General features: G+C 38.3%; 1 protein-coding gene across 25 annotated transcripts in view; it reads right to left on the bottom strand.

Moving 5' to 3' along the window:
* The window catches only part of kcnma1a (potassium large conductance calcium-activated channel, subfamily M, alpha member 1a), a 235,492-nt gene that overhangs the window by 48,404 nt on the left and 166,417 nt on the right, over positions 1–20,671 (bottom strand). For 14 of the 25 annotated variants that reach the window (XM_067422357.1, XM_067422366.1, XM_067422361.1 and 11 more), the window contains exons 10-17: positions 15,892–16,002; positions 15,525–15,630; positions 15,281–15,363; positions 13,924–13,993; positions 13,053–13,208; positions 5,988–6,097; positions 5,533–5,601; positions 1,273–1,284 (exon numbers count right to left, since the gene is read on the bottom strand). In XM_067422357.1, the coding sequence (XP_067278458.1) occupies positions 1,273–1,284; positions 5,533–5,601; positions 5,988–6,097; positions 13,053–13,208; positions 13,924–13,993; positions 15,281–15,363; positions 15,525–15,630; positions 15,892–16,002 (717 nt within the window). The remainder of the gene's footprint in view (positions 1–1,272; positions 1,285–5,532; positions 5,602–5,987; positions 6,098–13,052; positions 13,209–13,923; positions 13,994–15,280; positions 15,364–15,524; positions 15,631–15,891; positions 16,003–20,671) is intronic. The other 11 variants (XM_067422359.1, XM_067422360.1, XM_067422364.1 and 8 more) reach the window with 1 other exon arrangement.

Genomic DNA, 20,671 nt, shown 5'->3' with positions numbered 1-20,671 from the left:
CAAATGTTAAAAGCTTGCTGTATTGCTTGAAATTATTGTGCTGGGTTATTTATCACTGAGCTTTACATCTGATTAAATAGCCCCCTTAGTGAGAAGCAGCACATTTGACATGCTGTTCAGAAGATGAACACAAACGGACTCATTCACTGACATATTCACACACGTTGCTCCCCAAATTTGAGATTTTCACAACATTTGACACTTAATCAGACTGAAGCCTTATGCAATGGGTCGATAACCGATCGATTGCATGGGAATGGAGGCTTCCGCTCAGATCAAACCTCATATTATGGGTAACAAAGCAAGCATCACACATCACGTGACAGAGCGTACGGGCATGCTGTTACCAAGAGCGTCACAACCAAGGGCACAGCTAAAAGAGAGCAGCCACCGCACAGCGGCACGTAGATGCAAACTGTTGCAGTAACTTCTGTGCAGTTGGATTGTTGTATAGAACACCAAACTGACAGGAAGTGACCTCACTTCATAAACATCTACTCAGAGACGCACAGGCATTTAGAGACATGATGAAAGTCAGTTCTAGACAAACTTTGACAAACAGATCGACCATTCAGTCACACGACAGAATCAACATCTCATCCGCACATACAAATATAAATCACACTCGCTCCGACACACAAATACAATACAGTGTTAGAGTGGTAATGACAGAAAAGGCAAAGATGGTGCCATGAATAGTGTGGCCTTTAATAACCAATCAGTGTTTAGTGTTTAAAACTGTGTGAAGATGTAAAACTTGCCATAATTGAGACACATCAGTTCTTAATGGACGAACACTAGTATTTTTAGATATATAATGCACCGAGTACAGATGTTTTCTGATTAGAGCACTTTTCTCTGTGCATTATTAAATAAGTGAAAAAACATGAAGTACTGTTTTGCATGGACAGCACAATGCTGAAAAAGACAAGGGCAGAAATGATTTGCAGCTGATGAAAACTGAAGTAATCAAACGGGGGGAAAGGAAAGGAGGGGAAATCGAGAACAAAAACCAGCGATGAATGAACATGGAGTGGATAAACGTTGTGTTGATATGTGAACAGCACAGACAAAGAAACAAGTGAATCGAACAATAGCAACTACTCTCTCTGCCTGCAAAGAAGTTAGTGCATTAAGCACAAAGAGAATCACAATATAATAGATAGTGAAAGATTTTGGCCATTTTTGAGAGGGAGGTGGTACAATATCCTTAAGCTTTTCTCCCACAGTTGATCTAAAGTGTAGAGGGGTGAGATAATGAAGAGGGCATACCGCTTTCTGCTTCTGCAAACAACAAGAAAACATTATAAATCAAACATAGACTGGGAAAAAAGGAGGCGAGGTGTCAGTCATCTGTATCTGCACATTAAGATCAGGACTCTAAAGTAGAGGGCAAAACAGTCACTTTCACCAGTAAAAAAAAAAACACTTCGCATTGGTGCACTCTTCTGTCCTACAAAGGGAAAAATATGGTCTAAATCCCAAAGTACTCTTCTAAGTTTAGACCAGCCTAGAACACCAAATTAAGAGTTACACTAAAGGATTATGTTGTGCCCTCTAAACGTTTTGTCATGATGTGTGGCATGGCAAAGTTATGAACTAAAGTTTAACAGTTATCCATTATAAAGTAATCAAATTATGTGAACTGTATCACACAGCGTGACAAAAAATATGCAAAAAAAAAATGCGGTGTTGGGACGGAGAATACTGGACATGAGTGCCACTTTTATGTGATCCCAGGGAAAAATACGCTTCTGTTTTAGATTTTTAGCAGGCGTATTAAGACAAAAAAGTTAATTCTGTAACTACTGTACTGGTGGGCGGTATAAGCAAACTCATATCACAGTGTGAGTCTCACAGTGTGAGAATTTTATTACATGGTAACATTATATCACAATATAGTTACTCATGCTGGAAATTCAAAGAAAAAAAAAGTTTATATATTAAATAACCATAGGATCATACCTATTTTGGGATAATCCAGAGAATTACTTTACAAAAGAAATACTATTAAACTTAATATTATTTTGTCTTTTTAACTTTAAACTGGAAAACAAACTAAAAGATCAGATATACATAACATTTTAAAGGTCCCGTTCTTCGCGATTCCATCTTTCAAACTTTAGTTAGTGTGAAATGTTGCTGTTAGAGCATAAATAATGCCTGTAAAATCATAAATCTCAAAGTTCAATGCTAAGGGAGATATTTTATTTAACATAAGTTCCCTTTCAAAGCCTACAGCGAACAGACGGTTTGGACTACACCCCTGCACTTCCCTCAGGAATGACGTCACTAAAACAGTTTGTTGGCCAACTTCGCCCACAAGAACACGCAAAAAAGGGGGCATGGTCTTGTTGCTCTCCCACGTGGAGAAGAGCGCGCGCATTCAGCACTTGCATCTCCCCGTTATGGTAAGAGGCGGGACCTTTCCGGGCAAAGTGCGCTAAGCTGCTGTCCAATAACAACATGGGAAGCGCTGGCCCCATCAGAACTCATTACGTATTTCTGAAGGAGGGACTTCATAGAACAAGGAAATCATCAGGCCGTTTTTAGGACAGAGAAAACTGCGGTGTACAGATAAGTAAATTGTGTGAAAAACACTGTGTTTTTTTACACGCGAAACATGAACTTATGTTACATGGCACACTGTAAACAAAATCAAAGCTTCGAAAACAAGTGAAGAACGGGACCTTTAACAAGTCTGACATCAATGTAAAACATATATTTCTATTTTGTAACACCTGAGTGTAACAATTCTAAAACTAATATTACAATATGTATACACCTTGCGAAAGTATTCACCCCCCTTGAACTTTGCAACATTCAAACAAAGATATAAAACTGTAATTTTTTTAGTGAAGAATCAACAACAAGTGGGACACAATCATGAAGTGGAATGAAATTTATTGGATATTTCAAACTTTTTTAACAAATCAAAAACTGAAAAATTGGGCGTGCAAAATTATTCAGCCCCTCTACTTTCAGTGCAACAAACTCTCTCCAGAAGTTCAGTGAGGATCTCTGAATGATCCAATGTTGACCTAAATGACTAATTAATGACTAATTTATCTATTTACTATGATAAATAGAATCAACCTGTGTGTAATCAAGTCTCCGTATAAATGCACCTGCACTGTGATAGTCTCAGAGGTCCCTTTAAAGCGCAGAGAGCATCATGAAGAACAAGGAACACACCAGGCAGGTCCGAGATACTGTTGTGGAGAAGTTTAAAGCCGGATTTGAATAAAAAAAGATTTCCCAAGCTTTAAACATCCCAAGGAGCACTGTGCAAGCGATAATATTGAAATGGAAGGAGTATCAGACCACTGCAAATCTACCAAGACCTGGCCGTTCCTCTAAACTTTCAGCTCATACAAGGAGAAGACTGATCAGAGATGCAGCCGAGAGGCCCATGATCACTCTGGATGAACTGCAGAGATCTACAGCTGAGGTGGGAGACTCTGTCCATAGGACAACAGTCAGTCGTATACTGCACAAATCTGGCCTTTATGGAAGAGTGGCAAGAAGAAAGCCATTTCTTTAAGATATCCATAAAAAGTGTCGTTAAAAGTTTGCCACAAGCCACCTGGGAGACGCACCAAACATGTGGAAGAAGGTGCTCTGGTCAGATGATATCTTTTCAGATGATATCTGGTCAAAATTGAACTTTTTGGCAACAATGCAAAACGTAATATTTGGCGTAAAAGCAACACAGCTCATCACCCTGAACACACCATCCCCACTGTCAAACATGGTGGTGGCAGCATCATGGTTTGGGCCTGCTTTTCTTCAACATGGACAGGGAAGATGGTTAAAAGTGATGGGAAGATAGATGGAGCCAAATACAGGACCATTCTGGACGAAAACCTGATGGAGTCTGCAAAAGACCTGAGACTGGGACGGAGATTTGTCTTCCAACAAGACAATGATCCAAAACATAAAGCAAAATCTACAATGGAATGGTTCAAAAATAAACATATCCAGGTGTTAGAATGGCCAAGTCAAAGTCCAGACCTGAAACCAATCGAGAATCTCTGGAAAGAACTGAAAACTGCTGTTCACAAACGCTCTCCATCCAACCCCACTGAGCTCGAGTTGTTCTGCTAGGAGGAATGGGCAAAAATGTCAGTCTCTCGATGTGCAAAACGGATAGAGACATACCCCAAACGACTTACAGCTGTAATCGCAGCAAAAGGGGGCGCTACAAAGTATTAACTTAAGGGGGCCGAATAAATTTGCACGCCCAATTTTTCAGTTTTTTATTTGTTAAAAAAGTTTGAAATATCCAATAAATTTCGTTCCACTTCATGATTGTGTCCCACTTGTTGTGGATTCTTCACAAAAAATTACAGTTTTATATCTTTGTGTTTGAAGCCTGAAATGTGGTAAAAGGTCAAGGGGGCCGAATACTTTCGCAAGGCACTGTGGTTACGACTATAAATTCTGATTGGATTAACCACTTTTAAAGCTGTTATCAAACAGATGGACAATATTCAGTCACATACCTGTGACCGCACATTAGTTGAGTTCCATAGTAAATGTTGCAACTAAACTTCATTTAAACAAATACCACTTATTAAAAACTTTCATTATAAAAATCATTTCAACTTCTTCCATACAAATCCTACACTTTTTTAAACACTTAATTTATCATTCCTCCATGGAATCCTTGGTGGGGTGTAAATAACGTGAAGTAGTACTAGCCAATTCAGTATATCCATCTACAGTGGAATAAATGGAAAAGCAGAATGCTTACAGACACATTTCTAGTGTCCCATAACATATTGCCATACCGCCCATATATTGCCAAAAACGTTTTTTTACTGCATGTCATTCGTTAATAGAGAACAAACCGTACCAGATCTTCTGGTTGGTATTTGCGCTGTGTGTGGGTGTGTGTGTGTGTGTGTGTGTTTTCAGGCCATCTTGTGTTCTAAACCACACTCATTATTAGTACTTACTGTGTACATAAAATGTATTAGTAAGAGTTACAGTGTACAGAAACATTGGAACACAGGTTGTGGATGTAGGAAAGGGTGGTGGGATTTGGCAAAGTCGAAGTTACTGAGACAGAGTACTTCATGTTATTAGTTCCAATGGGTCACTTAACAGAATGCCACAGGAGTGCTATTGATAGAAGGCTCTTTACTCAGAGAGTAAACCCTCATCAATACAGCACAGTGAGTCTGAGCAGATGTCATGGCTCTTTGGCTCCACGGTGACTCTTACAGACAGTGATTGGCAACTGTGATGCTGTGAGAGTCGAGCTGAGGCGAATTTCCTCCAGTGACAGAACGTAACATGCTGCTGTCTCAATGAGAGCGATTTCAGGTTGAAACCAGATTAGATCATTTGCAGAGAGGTTTAATGATGAAAACCTGACAGCCTTTTCTTACAACATCATTTCCAGCCAGTTAAATAAGAGAACTGAACTGTAAAGGGTCTGTGAGACCAATGAGGGACACAACTGCATTGCCCCTCTTTGGTCAGTATATTATTCATTGTGGAGTTGAAAACCAAAAGGGGACAAACCTGCTTTCCCTTTGCTCTGACTTGTACTCAATAGCGATCAACAACAACTTGAGCTTCACATAGCACAGCCTGAAAAAAGAGAACAGACATTTAGTGACCAGAAGAAGCTATTTAAATTCATAAGACATAAGAATTTCAAGTTGATCTACTGCAATCAGAACAGTCTATCACCATGAAATCCCATTCGTTCAAAATCATGTCCCACATAATAGTACATTTAGCATCAAATGTGATCTGTAATTGTGTCAAGCAGCAGTTTCACATTCAGGGTGGAGAGATAAATTGTTTGTTGTTGAAAATGTTATCACATCATGGCAGGACACGTGATAGTTCAGGTTTGTAGTCAATTTGCAGCTCATTAAAAGGCAATAATATATGAGAGCCTTAATGGATACTTACTGTGTTTTAACAATGTGTCGTAAAGCTCCAATGCTTTAGAGCAGAAGCATACTTACTCACAAATTGTAGGAAATGAAAGCCCCACAAAGGCACTGGACAGGTATTCGGTGTACATTTCATTAGCCACTCCCTCTAGATAATACTTCTGCCACGTGTCTTCCTCTATCTGAAAGGCAAAAACGGTCCGATTCAGATAAACACAGTCAGGGAAGATATCGTATTTAATTTGAGGTGAATGGATAGATCAGCCATTTGTAAGATAAAGCACCATAACAGTGTTTGGTTCAATTAATACAACTTTAAGCAAACATAGACTGTAAAAAAATATCGAAGTTGTGTAGGTGACGTCAACCTTAGGTTTCTGAAGAGCATTTTTCAAGTGTAAAGTTGGCCGTCGCCACGCCACGTGATGACTAACAGAGAGCAGACAAATGGCAATCCACCCGTCACTCAAATGGCCATGCCCTTAATTATGCAGCAATTTAAGGCTTAAATATGATTTAAACAGAAGAGTTATAAAAAATAAATCACACCCTTCGGAGTTGTCATGAAGGGCAAAATTAGCTGTATAGACAAAAACACAATTTGTTCCAGGCTTTAACAAATGTTTTTTTTCCTGCTGTAAAGTAGGGCATTTTAACATCAATGAGACTCTGCTCCCTTTTGAAGCCTGTCTCTAGAAGCCAGTCGATGAATTGCAGTTTAAGTCAATTCTGCATTAACTTCAAGAGAAACTGGGGAAGATTGCTGCTTATGCCCCTTTGTTTTACCAAAATGAACTGGGTGCTAGTTCAGAGCCAGTGCTAGTGCCAGTTCTGAGTTAGTTCGACTGATGAGCCTTATAAGAACCGGTCTGGCTTTCCACAGGCTAGAGAGTCACCACAGAGCCAGGCCTTACATCACTTTATACGTCTCATCCTTCACAGCAATGCTAGTGAGAAAGCGGGAAACACAAACACACCAGGTTTATTCAAGATTCATCTGTGCTGCGCAGACCGATCAGCATATGATATCAAAATACTGCATGAGCGATTCGAAAGTGTAAGGAGTCGTATGCTCTCGCTGAACTTTGATGTCATACAGTGATTGGCCTGCACAGCGCCGATGCATCTCGAACAAGCCTGGTGAATGTTGCATTACAAATGAATTAAAGTTTATTGATGCACATGGCTTTACGACTACATTGGCATCAAAACACAGCGAATCCAACCCATTCCTGCATCTCTCTGTAATTTGTATAGACAGAGATTACAATCAAGCAGCTATAAGCTCGATTAGCTGCTATTTCAAAAATGGCAGTCCCAAGTTTGTGTTCATCTTGTTGGTCGCGGCAACCTCATCCCCAGCCGCTGGCGCAAGCGGTTCTTACTTCTAGACCAGCAATGTTTTGGCGCTACTTAAGAACCACTTTTCTTGGTTCGGATCTGGTACTTTGGGTGTGGAAAGACAAAGAACCCATTGAAAACTATTCATTGAAACTTTCGGTGAATATGACTATGAATGTGAAATTGCTTTTTTGCAGAATCTGTTAGTTGAGATCATCAAGCCTCTCCGCAAGGGGTTAAAGGAGTGTCTTGCAACATGTTATCTACAATGCACAAGTTCAAATAGAGTTTTGACAAATAAAACTCACATATTTCAGCCTCTAAATCATTTTTATGAAAGTAAAAAAAATATATAAATTACTGACATTTACAATGCACATTCTCCTTTATTATTAATATTATGCGGCCCGATTTTTCGCATTACGTCTGTCGTGGCTATGCAACCATGCAGCTTTACAGGGGGGAGCATTACAGGGGGTGTGGCTTATCTAAATGAGATGCATGAATGAGCAGGAGAGAACAGGTGAGAACTGCACAATCTTTAGAAGCCATTTTCTCCCTTTTGAGTTTTTTTTTAAAAATGCCTACCTTCAAATGGCCACAACTTCTATAATTATTATCATAAATAAATAAATATTATACGCTTGGAGACTACACTTTCAGAATATGTGAATTACTCAAAATGCCCCAGAACTAACTTGTATCCCTACTTTCCGTGATTGGTCACGTGTCATTCCAAAAAAAATTCAGTGGACAAAAATCTGTTGGTTCTGCATATTACATACTATTGAACATATAATTATGTCCCTCAAAGCCATGTTGTTTTCATGCACATAAAATGAAACAAAGCATCAACTCTGACTAAGTTGGATAACCACAAAGAGGCTTTGTGCAGTCTCATTCAGAACACAGCATACACATGTTCTGCTTCAATTTAATCATTTCACTTATGTAACATTTCAAAAATTTTCAGACTTGAGATTGAGTATAAAGTCCAAGCATATTCCAGTGTCTGAACTCACAGCTGGTCTCTTCATCATCCTCTCATTACATGCGTCTCAGGATGTGGGATGGGTGGGGCTGTGATAAGCAGCGGGGCTATTAGGCAAACACTCTGCCATTAGCCAGCCATCTAGCCAAGCCAACGTCTATCTGACAGACAGTCAAGAGAGATGCTTTCAAAACCAGCCCCAACTCTCTTTCCCACTGCCAGGCTAAGAGCACTCACATTCTGGTGCAGGCATCTTTTAGGGTGGCACTAATGGGTAGAGTTTTGTCATTTAGTCCTAAAGAGATGGCAGCCATTTACCATAGGCTCCCTAAATTACCCCGTGTGTTTGTGCCCTGTCTGTCAGAGCTGATGTAAGTGTTACAGGCGTGTTCTCTCGCACTGACTGAACAATTATTTCCTCCAGTCCCTCCAGAGAGCCTGATCTGAATCCCCTCTGCTTATTGCTTTTTTTGTTAAACCTGAACGTTCTAGCGATATTATTCTTAGTGAACGACAAAACACATCAGAGATTTATACTTAGGACAACAGACATAATGCAAATGTGTTTGTGGCTGTGTGAATGTGTGCATCTCTGGGGTGTGGGTCTCATTAACACCTCCTGGAAACACCCTTCTGTTCTGCTTCCTGAATGCCCACTCAAATCAGTCATGTTGCCATCTACACAAGCGGCCCTCTCTAACCCCGCTCCTTCAGCAGACAGACTGGGCCTTACACTCTCACACATTGTCTATGTTGTCTTGTAGTCTCACTGTGCTTTATGTGAAGTTGCTGACAGAAATGGACTGAAGATATTTCATATGAGAGCCAACAAAACACCTTAAGCACAACAAGAAATATTAGCTAGACATTTTTAATACCACTAGAGATGCTTTGTTATGGCTTGCAATCAAAGTTAAAGAATCAATCCTAATACTTTAAGATTGTTGAACATTAATTTAAACCAGATAATATATAACACCTTATTATTTTATTTACATAACATTATTTTATTTTATTTCGTTTTTATTAAATTAAAAAAACATTTTGTTCAAAAAATTACACCATGATTTGAAGAATGCTGACATCACATGGTTTCCTGATTTGGATGTTTGCTTGTTTTTGTTCTCTTTCTCTTTTGAGCGGTAATACAAGATTATTATTGTAAATACTTTCCAGCATATCAGTAATAAAAGTGTAGGATAAATCTTTAAAATACATCCAAATTACAGCAGAGCGCAACGATACTGTGCTCTGCAGTGGTCAAAAAGGATATAAACAGTGAATTTAGAAGCAATCTCTTTTTGAAAACGCAGAGATATTGATTCGGACGGCAATCAAAGTACCACACAGCCATTGTGTTTGTCTTAAACCACCATGGATGGGAATTTTTACATGGGTGTCGGGAGAAAAACACTGACATTCTGGACTTGGACAGCAATAAAATCACAGACTAGCCCCTGTAAATGATGAAAATACCTCACGACCCCACGAGAAACAATTACTGTCCAAATAGGGCTTTAGTATGTATATACTTTTCTTTTATTTAAGCAGGTCTGTGAAAAAACTGAGAAAAAAATTAACTGAATTAAAAAAGGTATACGGCTAGCATTAATTGTGGATAGAAAAAAAAACTGGATAATTAATATACATATATCAATAAATATTACAAATAATATTTAAAAATGTTTAATACAGCTTTAACTTTAATACAGCGAAAAGTTAAAAGCCAACTACTAGGGATGTTTAGCCTGGATGCCAGTCGAACTTAGCCCCGCCCACAACATTTTTAGGTTGGGCAGTTCGGTCTGGCCTCGATCCATAGAGGAGTAATGATCTCCGAACAGCAACTGTTCGGACCAATGAAATCATCAGGGCGGGCTTTAGACGATGACGGACAGATGATAAACAGTAACGTAATCATGCACGTCATCAAAGGGGCTTGGATTATATTTACTCGAATCCTAAACGGAGAGCTTGTTTGTATATGCCTTCACCATCACAATTTCTCTCAGAAATGATGATCATGTTGGGTAAGTACTCTGTGTATCATTATATTATTAGATTTTTTTTTTACAACTCCGGCAAAGATTGTGTATTCCAGCCTGATTTCAGCGCGCGTGCAGACAGGGTTGCTAAGTTTTTACAACAAAACCCACCAACTACTAGCCCTAAACGATAGCTTCTCGGGGGGTTCTCCGGGGAACGGTTGGCACGGTTGCCTGCTAAAATTCGCACTCATGGGTCTATATATCACATAATAGTCGCTTCAACCCGTGACATAGAAAACAACCCGCGGAAAAATATTGGACTTGGCAACACTGTGCAGTTGAGCTCTGTTGACGTCACTTCGTTGCTCTGATTGGTTGTAGCTCTATCCAATTGAGGTCTTTCCTGGTTCGGTTAAAACACGCCCCATAATTACAGCACAATGGAGCAGTTTTAGACTCACATTCTGACTAGAATTGAGTATGACCACGTCAGGCTAAGGGATGTTAACAATTAATCGAGAATCGATTATTTGTCGAGAATACATTTGATCGATAAAACATATTGATTATCGCTGTAGGGCCATGTGCTTTCTGCCCAACCTTCGAAATAGACACAAGTTAAAAATGAAGCGAGGGCGCCAGTTATGTTTGGGACCATTTTACAGCTGGAGTTACACCTTCATTGTGACTATAAGTTTGCATTTGCATTGACAGCCTTTTGTTTAGTGCAAATGCAAGTTAATATTGCGTTTATATTTTGTCGGTTTATCTATATCTGATTTATCTCATATAGGATGAAATTTGGTTAAGAATTAGAGCGCTAGTAAAGTGTGCCAGTGATCATCTTCAGCTTCAGCGCACAGCTCAAACAGCACTGCACAACAAATAATGACTGTGATTGGGACTGTCATATTACACAACATTATAAAGAGAGCAATATTTTAATAAAACATTGTGAGTTATTTTTGTTTAGTTTATTCGCATTGCTCCAAGAAGAGCGCGTCCACGAGTCACGTATTCTGAATAGCAAGTAACTTCAAGTTCAAGTTCACGTGTGCATTTGCATAATTTGTAATATTATATTTATTTTGTATATATCTAATTAATCTCATATAGGATGCATTTCTTTGAGGTAAATAGCACGCTAGCCAAGAGCTTCTGTGTTCATTTAACACTTCAGCTTCAGCGTGTGCAGCTAAAACAGCAATGCATTTCTAATAATAACTATGATAGGGACTATTATATTACATAACATTAATGAGAAGACTATTGTAATAAATGCTGTGAATTCATTGGGTTTTAGTTGCTGTGTTCAGCGCGTTGTTCCAGGAAGAGCACATTCATTCTAAATAACGCTCATCAGAGGCGGCATTAGAGACATTGTATTAGAGGTAATATTTGATTATTAAATAAGTAATTTAATTAAATGGTCAATCAAATAGACATTTTTTAAATTTAAAAAAAACGGACAAAAAATAGTTTTTCGCTTAAAAACCCTTCTCATTCATTTGGTGAGGAACATGGCGTTTTTCACATGGTTGGCTATAAAATACTGTTGTAGTTGCTTATTGCAGTATTAAGGCTAACGATTAATTGACTAATAATTTAATAAATTAATTTATTTATGTGATGGTGAAGCTACATTTTCAGCAGCTTCTCCAGTCTTCAGTGTCACATGAACCTTCAGAAATCAATAATCTAATATCATTCTTTAACATTTCTTTATAAATATGTTACATATGTTTTATGGAAAATTAAATCTTCATAGTGTAGACAGCAAGACAGCTAATATGGTATTTGGACAGAGCCTATTTTACAAAATCCTTTCATTGCACTGCTGATGGAAATAATGGAAGCTTTCCAGCATCTCTGTACATTTAATGATCTCATTGCTATTATAGTGTGTTGTCACTGGACCATTACGAAATAATCAGCAATATTGGATCACTTTCCTTTTTGACAGTTAAAGAAATTGTTTTGGTGTTGTCTTCAGTAAGTACGGACAGGGGTCAGAGAGGTTAGAAATGTGTATTCGTACACTGTACTCTGGCATGGGTGGTCTGGGCTGTCTCTTCTCTATGTTTTTATGAGAAGAGTGATGTGCCCTGCAGATGTTTCCACACATGCCACATTTAAACAGTCATTATAAAGTCATTCCTCATCTCTTTATGACACAAGAATGTTGCTCTTCATGTTGAAAGCCTGCGCAGTCAAGAAAAAAATCAAAGAGAGTAAAATATAGCCCTTTGCGGATTTCAGAATACGTTTTACAATCTCTGTAAAATTCTTTAGTCTGATCACTCACTCATGCTCTCTCTTGATCTCTCCGACTTTCCAAAGGGCTCCATCCAAATCTGAACCACCTGATAATAACCTACCACCTCACTGCAGCCATTCAGGCCTCAGATCGTTTTATTTAGTGTTTTCTTAAAAAGAGCGATCCATACATCTCTGAGCAGTCTGGTTCAGTTGGACGATAAATAAAGATGGCTTTGGGGTGCCGTTCATTGACTATGAAACAGGCACATGGTTCGCATTTCCCAGCTCTATCGGCACGCAGGAGGACAGTAAATTCTGAAAGAGGAAAAACCACTAATTTACATCCTCACTTCCACCATGCCATTGACTCATATAAATTACCTCATAATGGCAGCAGCATTGCTGTGTTGCCGTCCCGAGTACGTCCCAAATGAGACCGCCAGGCTCAGAAGATGATTTACTCAATACCATAATGGCTCTGGTGATTGAGCTGAAGTGGGGATGGAGGTTGATTCTACTCTACGGGTTTTATCAAAGCCCAAGACGGGCTTACGGTACCTTGATGTATGACCTCATGGAGAAGAGATTGGCGAGCATAGTGGACAGGCCCTGTGCCAGGCAACTCTGGGCTATGAAGCCAGCCTTCAACTCAGCCAAGCAGATCGCATCATCACCCTCCTTCCAGTTCCAGCTGGGAATGTTTAGCAGATGGGCCTGAGGACACATATGGGATGAGAAATGGGGAAGTTAACAACGTCCCCAGCTGAGATGTCTAACAAGTGTAGTGATGAAAAACTGAAACTGAAAAATCAATACAATTCTTACAGTTTAGAGAGTTGTTGTATTTTTCTATACTAAATTGTAGCAAATAAACATGAATTTATTATAAACTGTATTATATTAAGGTTTGAAACACAGTACAAAACACTGTCAAAACACAATGTTACAATAGCCCCTGGTCTCCTCTACCTTGTTAAATTATATAAATCTGTCATACTGATAATGCAAATCTCATAACAGTAGCACGTCACTATCATATCTCATTGCTAAAATAGCACGTTCTCTGACAGTCCTCTAAAACAGATGTCTACAGTTGACATTCAATTGCTCTCGAGTGAACTGTCCCATGAACAAAAAACATCCATCAAGTCATTAACATCCATTTCCTGTTCCAGCGCTCCCTGATGAATACAAAGCTGTTTCCATGTCAGTGTAATAGGGCATAAACACTAAACATACTCTCCATTTGATTCCTTTGAACTTGTAAATTCCCCATTGTCGTGGATAGCAGAATCCGAGGGCCTGTTCTCTTAAGACATGTTTTTGATCACTTTTATAGCCTCTTTGTACATTGTGTGTATTCTTTAGGTCGTCATCATTTTATTATCGGTTTGACTTAAAACAGCAACAAAAAAGATACACTTCCTACCTTATTGTGGTACTGCAACATTTGAGTGATTATTCTGATCTTTGGATGGTAGTTTTTGATAGATATTACTCTGCAAAAAAGGAGAAGTCAACATGAAACACCATTTTAGCAGCAAGGGAAAACATTTTTTGATTCTTTACTAAATCAATTTTAAACAATATTGGCAAATAAAAGTATTACTGTACTGTTACAAATATAAGACGAGATGTTAAGATGTACCTTTTGGAAAAAGGCTTTTTGAAAATTAAATCTTGTATTTTATAAAGAATTTTTATAAATACAAATTATTTGAAAATTATTTTCTTATTGCATATTTTTCATACTTACATTTTTGTATTGAAAGTATAGTAAATACTGGTAAAATGTACAATATATCACATAAACACTTTTTGGCATAACAAAAATAGACTGTAGCCTATCTGAATAATATAACAATTAGGCTATCAATCTTATAGTGAAAACCCTGTAGCCTACGATGTGAAAAGTTAAATCTTATTGTAGCATTGTAGAAATCTGTGTACCGTCTTACGTTTTTAAAATGACCTCAAACTTTTGAAAGGTAGTATATGAACAGCACTTTCGAGAAATATCATGATTTGCACTCACATGAGAAAACTATAGACATGAATCTTTTAGTCAAATCTGTTTTATTCTGCATGGAGCAGGACGCTCCCTCATGTAAACAAAAACTTATTGAGTGCACCTTTAACCTCCAAGACTGTCCCAGTATTCATCAGCACAAGTCACTTTGGATTAAAAACAAGCATCTGCTGAATGAATAAAAAAACAATTCATCTTTCATTTCCATAGAGAAGCCTGTGATATGTGGCAGAACAGTGTGACTTCCCTGTGAAATCTGGATTTCTCTCCGGTCTCGAAAGAGAGGTGCAGAATTTATTTCCATATTAAGCTGCTCTAAAACACATTCGTTCAAAAGAGCATTCCCAAGACCTGCCAAAATTAATATTTCATTTTCCAAATAAGCCAGACTGGGTGCAATTCTTTACGTTACTCATGGCTAAAGAACATCTTCAGCATGAAAAGAGGAGGTGAAATATATTTGCCCTCTCTTCACACACTCTTTCAGAGCAATATTAGTTGACTCCATCCCAAAGGAAATTCCTCCTGGCTCATTTCAACTGCGTCCAGGTATACAACATGTGCGAATCTGACCTGAGACGCCGAGTATCCCATTCACACCTTTCTTTAACAGCACAGGAGGGTGAAAGACATCAGCTTTCGATACATCTGTTTTACAGGAGGACGTCTCTAGTGAGTGTGATGCTGCTGCACAAAACAAGATGTGTTGAAATGCATCTAAAGTTGATAGCAAACTGTAACCCTTCACCGAACTGACCTCATGATATTAGAGGCATCTTCAGCATCAGGGTCACCACAGTATTTGTTTGCAAGAATCAAGCAGGCATCAGCTGACTCGATCTGCACAAGATGGAAAACAAGAGGTGAGGCTGCAGTGTTCAGAACAGCATCAAAAACGGACACTTACAACCTGCTGCATTATTCTTTATGACTTTGTATCTGTATCTCAGTATATGACATGATTAAACCAAAATGGGAGAAATGCTACATTTTTATGTTACCTTCACTCTTGCTAGATCATGTGGGTTAAGGACAGATCCTTGATAGAATTCCACCTGAGTGAAGTGACGTTTGAACAAGGCTTCCAGCTCAAGATTAGGGGAAATACTAGAGTATAGCAAAAAGAGAAAGTATATTATTAACCAAGTGATGTAAAGCTCTGTAATTTGGAGAATGTTTTAAATTTATAGGAACAATGTTTCATTTGTGCGCCAAACAAAATAATGGCTGATCTCCTTGTTATATAAAAACAGGCAACTATACATGATTTATTTGTTTTTCTTAGTAACACACAGTCATTATATTCTTAACAGTGTGCAACGGCTCCATCAATCTCATAAAATGTATTCCAAAGGGAATTGTACTTACTTATGAAGAAAAACAATTTCTACATTGACATCATCCCTGTCCTTGTGTAGGAAGTCTTTAAGGAAGTTGGAAACACTTTCGAGCGTGATATGACCACAGACCACAATATGCCTGTAAGGGGGAAAATTCAGCTGAAGAGTGCATCGTAAAATAAAACAAAACTCTGGCATATCCTAAAAAGGAGCATAAAGTCATAATAACCAAAAATGTCTTGAAAACATTAAATGTTGTGGCTTTCAAACATTTGCTGTCTGTTATAGTCGTAATAGCACATGATGTTTATACCTCATATTTATAAACATGGTTTAAACACTTAATGAAGTGCTTTGAACTTTTGAGGACAAGCAGAATTGAATCTTACGTTTTAATGTTGGCTTGTCAAATGTTCTTAATAAGCCGTGTCTCTGTAGCCAAACCACCCCGCGCTAAGACGCATGTTGACATGTACATCAGTACTAACTGACATGTATCGGAACCACTGTCAAAAGCGGTTAAATTGTTTTTGGATCTGTGGCTGCCATGAACTCTAACCGTGACTTCTCCGGACAGGCACCGAATGAAAAACTTGTGATACATCAGATGGAACAAACAAACAGACTCCAATGGATTGTTCCAGAGGTCACGGTCTTCTGGGGCTCATTTATTCTGCCTCTATAGTAAGATCTAGTTTCATACTCTAAAGCTGTTCCAAAACCTAGTAGTGAGCTGCCTTGACATCTGCTGGCTATATAGGCAGCACTCAAACAGCACTTGTGTGGAGAATTAGCTAAAGCTAAAGATGCAATCATTTCACTAAGCGATAATTACACAAACAAGAGTGCTGCTATTTATACTGTACATTACATAAGGAAAATAAACAAACTACTTAATATTGAGTTACTTACATTTTAGACAAAATTATCAGTTATCTAACAATCTAAGCAAGAACAACTGTTTAATCTCAAAGGAATATACAATAATGTTAATTCAGTGACCTGCTCATAGACACTCTTACTTGTTTTATATCTGAAGGAATCAGCGTTTTTAAACAAATTGGCTATTTTAACAAACCATTTTAACAATCCTGGCGCATGGTCTGAAGCGCATGGTGCAGGTGTGCTTAGGACATGTCCAAATCCACTTTTGCTAGTTTAACTATGGAAAAAAAGCTCAGTGTGCCAGGCGCATAGTCCAAAAGGGTTGTCCCTAGACTCTTAATGAGTCATGGGTGTATTATGGGCGTAATGTGCAATAAACCAATCAGAGTCTCATCTCCCATTCCCTTTAAAGGCCAGTTGCACTTGTAAGCAGTGCTATTCACGATTCGCTATTCACATGGCGGACTTTGCGAGTGGAAAGACTGAATGCTTATCCAGAGAGGAATCCTTTTATTTTTAATATTAAGACTTTAAGTTTTTTTTTTGTGCTGCCCTGTGTATGTAACCAGCAGAATGTACGCGTGTTGTGCACCCGCCTACAGGAACATATTACTAACGCACCCTTTAAACAATACAAAAAAATACTGCGCTATTGACTTTAGACCAGAGGTGGGTAGAGTAGCCAAAATCTGTACTCAAGTAAAAGTAAAAGTACTTACGGAAATATTTACTCAAGTAAAAGTAAAAGTAACAATCATAATAGTTACTTGAGTAAGAGTAAAAAAGTATTCGATGAAAAAACTACTCAAGTACTTCGTTACTAGTTACTTTCGATCTGATTGATAAGAAGCGAAAACCCTGAATTTCAGACTATATATATGTGTGTGTGTGTGTGTGTGTGTGTGTGTGTAGTTAAACAGTGTAAATTAATGGTGTGCTGGGCAAACCAGAGCTCTTTTTAAAACATACTTTGTTCTTATGTTTTTATAAGTATATGCATTCTTTAGGTAGGAATAAAATACAATCCCGTTTTTTTTTGTTTTTTTTGTATCTATACACTTCAGACTGTTGTCTATCTAGATTTGTGTATAAATGCAAGACGTCGAATTAGGCTATCTATTTGATTCGTTTTTAGCCTGGTCTCATTGGAAAAACGTAGCTGTGGCAACGGTTTTGCAAACCACAAAATATGTACCAATACGTACTTATCGCGACAGTTTCAAAGTGAAATGTCCACTGGGTGGCGCTAAAAGCTTAATTGTTTTTCCGGAACAGATGTGCGTGAATCTGGCATTTGTTACGTTGGGTTTTTAACGTCCACCCACACTGAACCCTAAACCTAACCGATATTGTTAACAAAAGCAAATGTGACATAAAATTGTATCCATGTAATTTTAGCTAGTGTTTTGTACTCGTCTTTGAGCTCTTTTATCATCGTTCTTCACGGGGTTCATTCCCAAGTTTTTCACATTGCAAATACAAATCTGTATCTGTATCAGTTTTTCTGCCTCTAGTGTTCATTATTGTTGGAAACACTCAAGCAGTGTGTGAAATAGTATTACAATAAGGGAAACATGCCCATAGTTACCAAATTACCATTAATAATGTTCAAATATAAGCAACATTGTTACACTTACCGCTACATGTTTTTTTTTTTAGGTTGGAGCTGCAATTCTTGTATGCTGAGATGTCAGTTTGTTTTGGTGCACACAGTAGGCTTTAGCATTATGAAACTATTCTTATTGACATCTAAGAGTGAAAACATGAACTAGAGGGAATGGGTGATCTGCCTCCCATAGCTCACACACACATCTTGGTGATCTTCCTCTGCTTTGGCCATCATCTGACTAAACGCGTGCTAATTATATGCGGGTGATGCGTACACCTCTCGCGAAGCAGCCTCTCCAACGTTTCGCAGGACTTGCGAACAAGTCATATTAACTTGTTTTAAAATTTATAATTAATTACCATTGACAGTAGCGGAGGAACGCCACCAATTGTAACAAAGTAAAAGTGCATTTTTTTTCACAAAAAAATGTACTTGAGTAAAAGTAAAAGTACCTATTTTTAAATATACTCTAAAAGTACAAGTTACCCAAAAAAATTACTTGAGTAAATGTAACGAAGTAAATGTAATTCGTTACTACCCACCTCTGCTTTAGACCAGGTTTTTGTTGCTCAATGGCGCAGTCATTGTCAGTTGTCTCAAAATAGCAATGCGCCAATAATGTGTCTGATTACGACTCATTTTATAACCAGCACACCCACGGGCGAACAGATGGTGCGAGTGCATTTGCTATTTAAAGCGATACTTCAGTGATTAGTATATGGCTTTGTATAAGTAGAAAATTTTCTCAGTCTAGAAGGCACCAAATTCAAAAATAATTTAATATTTCTACTACATTAATGACCCAGTTTAAATGCAAAGCGTAAGGCTGAAACAAGCAAAAAACACTTCCGCCGGGCCTGGCGTCGCATTGCGGCAGGTGTATGATAGGGCTCTAAGTGTGTCCGAAACCGCATATTGTCTGAGGAGGTTCTACATTTGAATTAATTTTTTTCTGCATACTATATAGTAGAGAAGTATTCGATTTCAGCTGCAGTGACTTCTGAATGAATCACTGTGTTTTCAAATTAGTCGATGATTAAGTAACTCACTCATAAGACACTTGATTAATTTCTGAATTAACCTAAAAATGTATGAATCAGTTTAGTCAATGATTAATTGACTCCCTCATAAAGATTGTCATATTTAATTTCTGAATAAATCAGTGCTTGAAAAAATAAATTAAGTAAATGATTCAATGACTCAAAGAAAGTAAGTTGTCACTACCAACTGGCACAGCGATGTAACCTGCAAAAAGAGTCACTGAAAAATCCCTTAATTGAAGGTTGTTTTTAAGCCTTTAAGCTATACACCAAACGACACACTAATGCACTTTAAATTATACACCAAAGTTGTTCTCAAGAGTTTTACATGTCTGCAATGATCTGACTTGTATAAAAGATTACAGCCCATCAATACTATCCTAACAACTTAATGGCCCCTTCTATTACTGTTGCAGAACAAAAACAATGCTTTATTTGTAAAGCAAGGCTTCTATGCAACAGGAGGTTAAAGAGTTGAGCTGTAGTCATGGGGTTTTGCGGATCACTTCACTTCCCATGCTGGATGACTCCAATACTGCTGTGGTCAAAGTCTCAAGAGCTTTAACCGTGCATGGTCATCAATCTAAATCTGTCCAAACTAACTCTCTCCCTTCAGCAGACACAATGTGTACAAAGAACAGGGGCTGCTGACCTTAATTGTAACTGGGTGCATGTGCCTGTGGCTCTCTCAGGTGCTGGAGAGATGTGCTTATTTGTGCCGAGATTCAGGGTAAACATTAAGCGGATCTCTGTTTGCCGGAGGGACCTGATGAGGCTTTATGGGTGAAGTCTGGATGCTATCACACATAATGATCTTCACAGATCTGGCCTCTTGTATTTAAGGAGTGGTAGTAATTGCATGCTTGACTGTCCTGGGATGAGAAGACTCTGTTGAGTTGATGGCTTGGTGTAAAGCCAGCAGCGTTTGGCAAAGGGGTGGCTTGATGAGAGACGCATTATGCAGGTTTTCCTATTTCCAAAAATGCCCATTTGTGAGCTTTAGCTAAATCGGAGGGTTTTGTATGACAATGCTCTCACTCTTTTTTTACTCTAGAACAGCAGAGCAGAGTCTCTGGCAAGGATACAAGCACACTCCGTCTCGGCTTATGTCAGACATCTTGTCTCCATGTTTGGATGAGCTATAAGTGGTGCGTGACTGTGCTACTGATTGTGTTTCACCACTATGGGGGAGTTTTGTTTTTTCTTTATATTTATGGTAACGCCAATGAAAGCAATACAAGAAATAAAACTGTATAAAAGGCTGTTAAGTAAGA

Source organism: Pseudorasbora parva, chromosome 17, assembly GCF_024679245.1.
Source record: "Pseudorasbora parva isolate DD20220531a chromosome 17, ASM2467924v1, whole genome shotgun sequence".
Lineage (NCBI taxonomy): Eukaryota > Metazoa > Chordata > Actinopteri > Cypriniformes > Gobionidae > Pseudorasbora > Pseudorasbora parva.
Note: the sequence above shows the minus strand (reverse complement) of the source record. Positions and strands in the feature narration are given on the sequence as shown.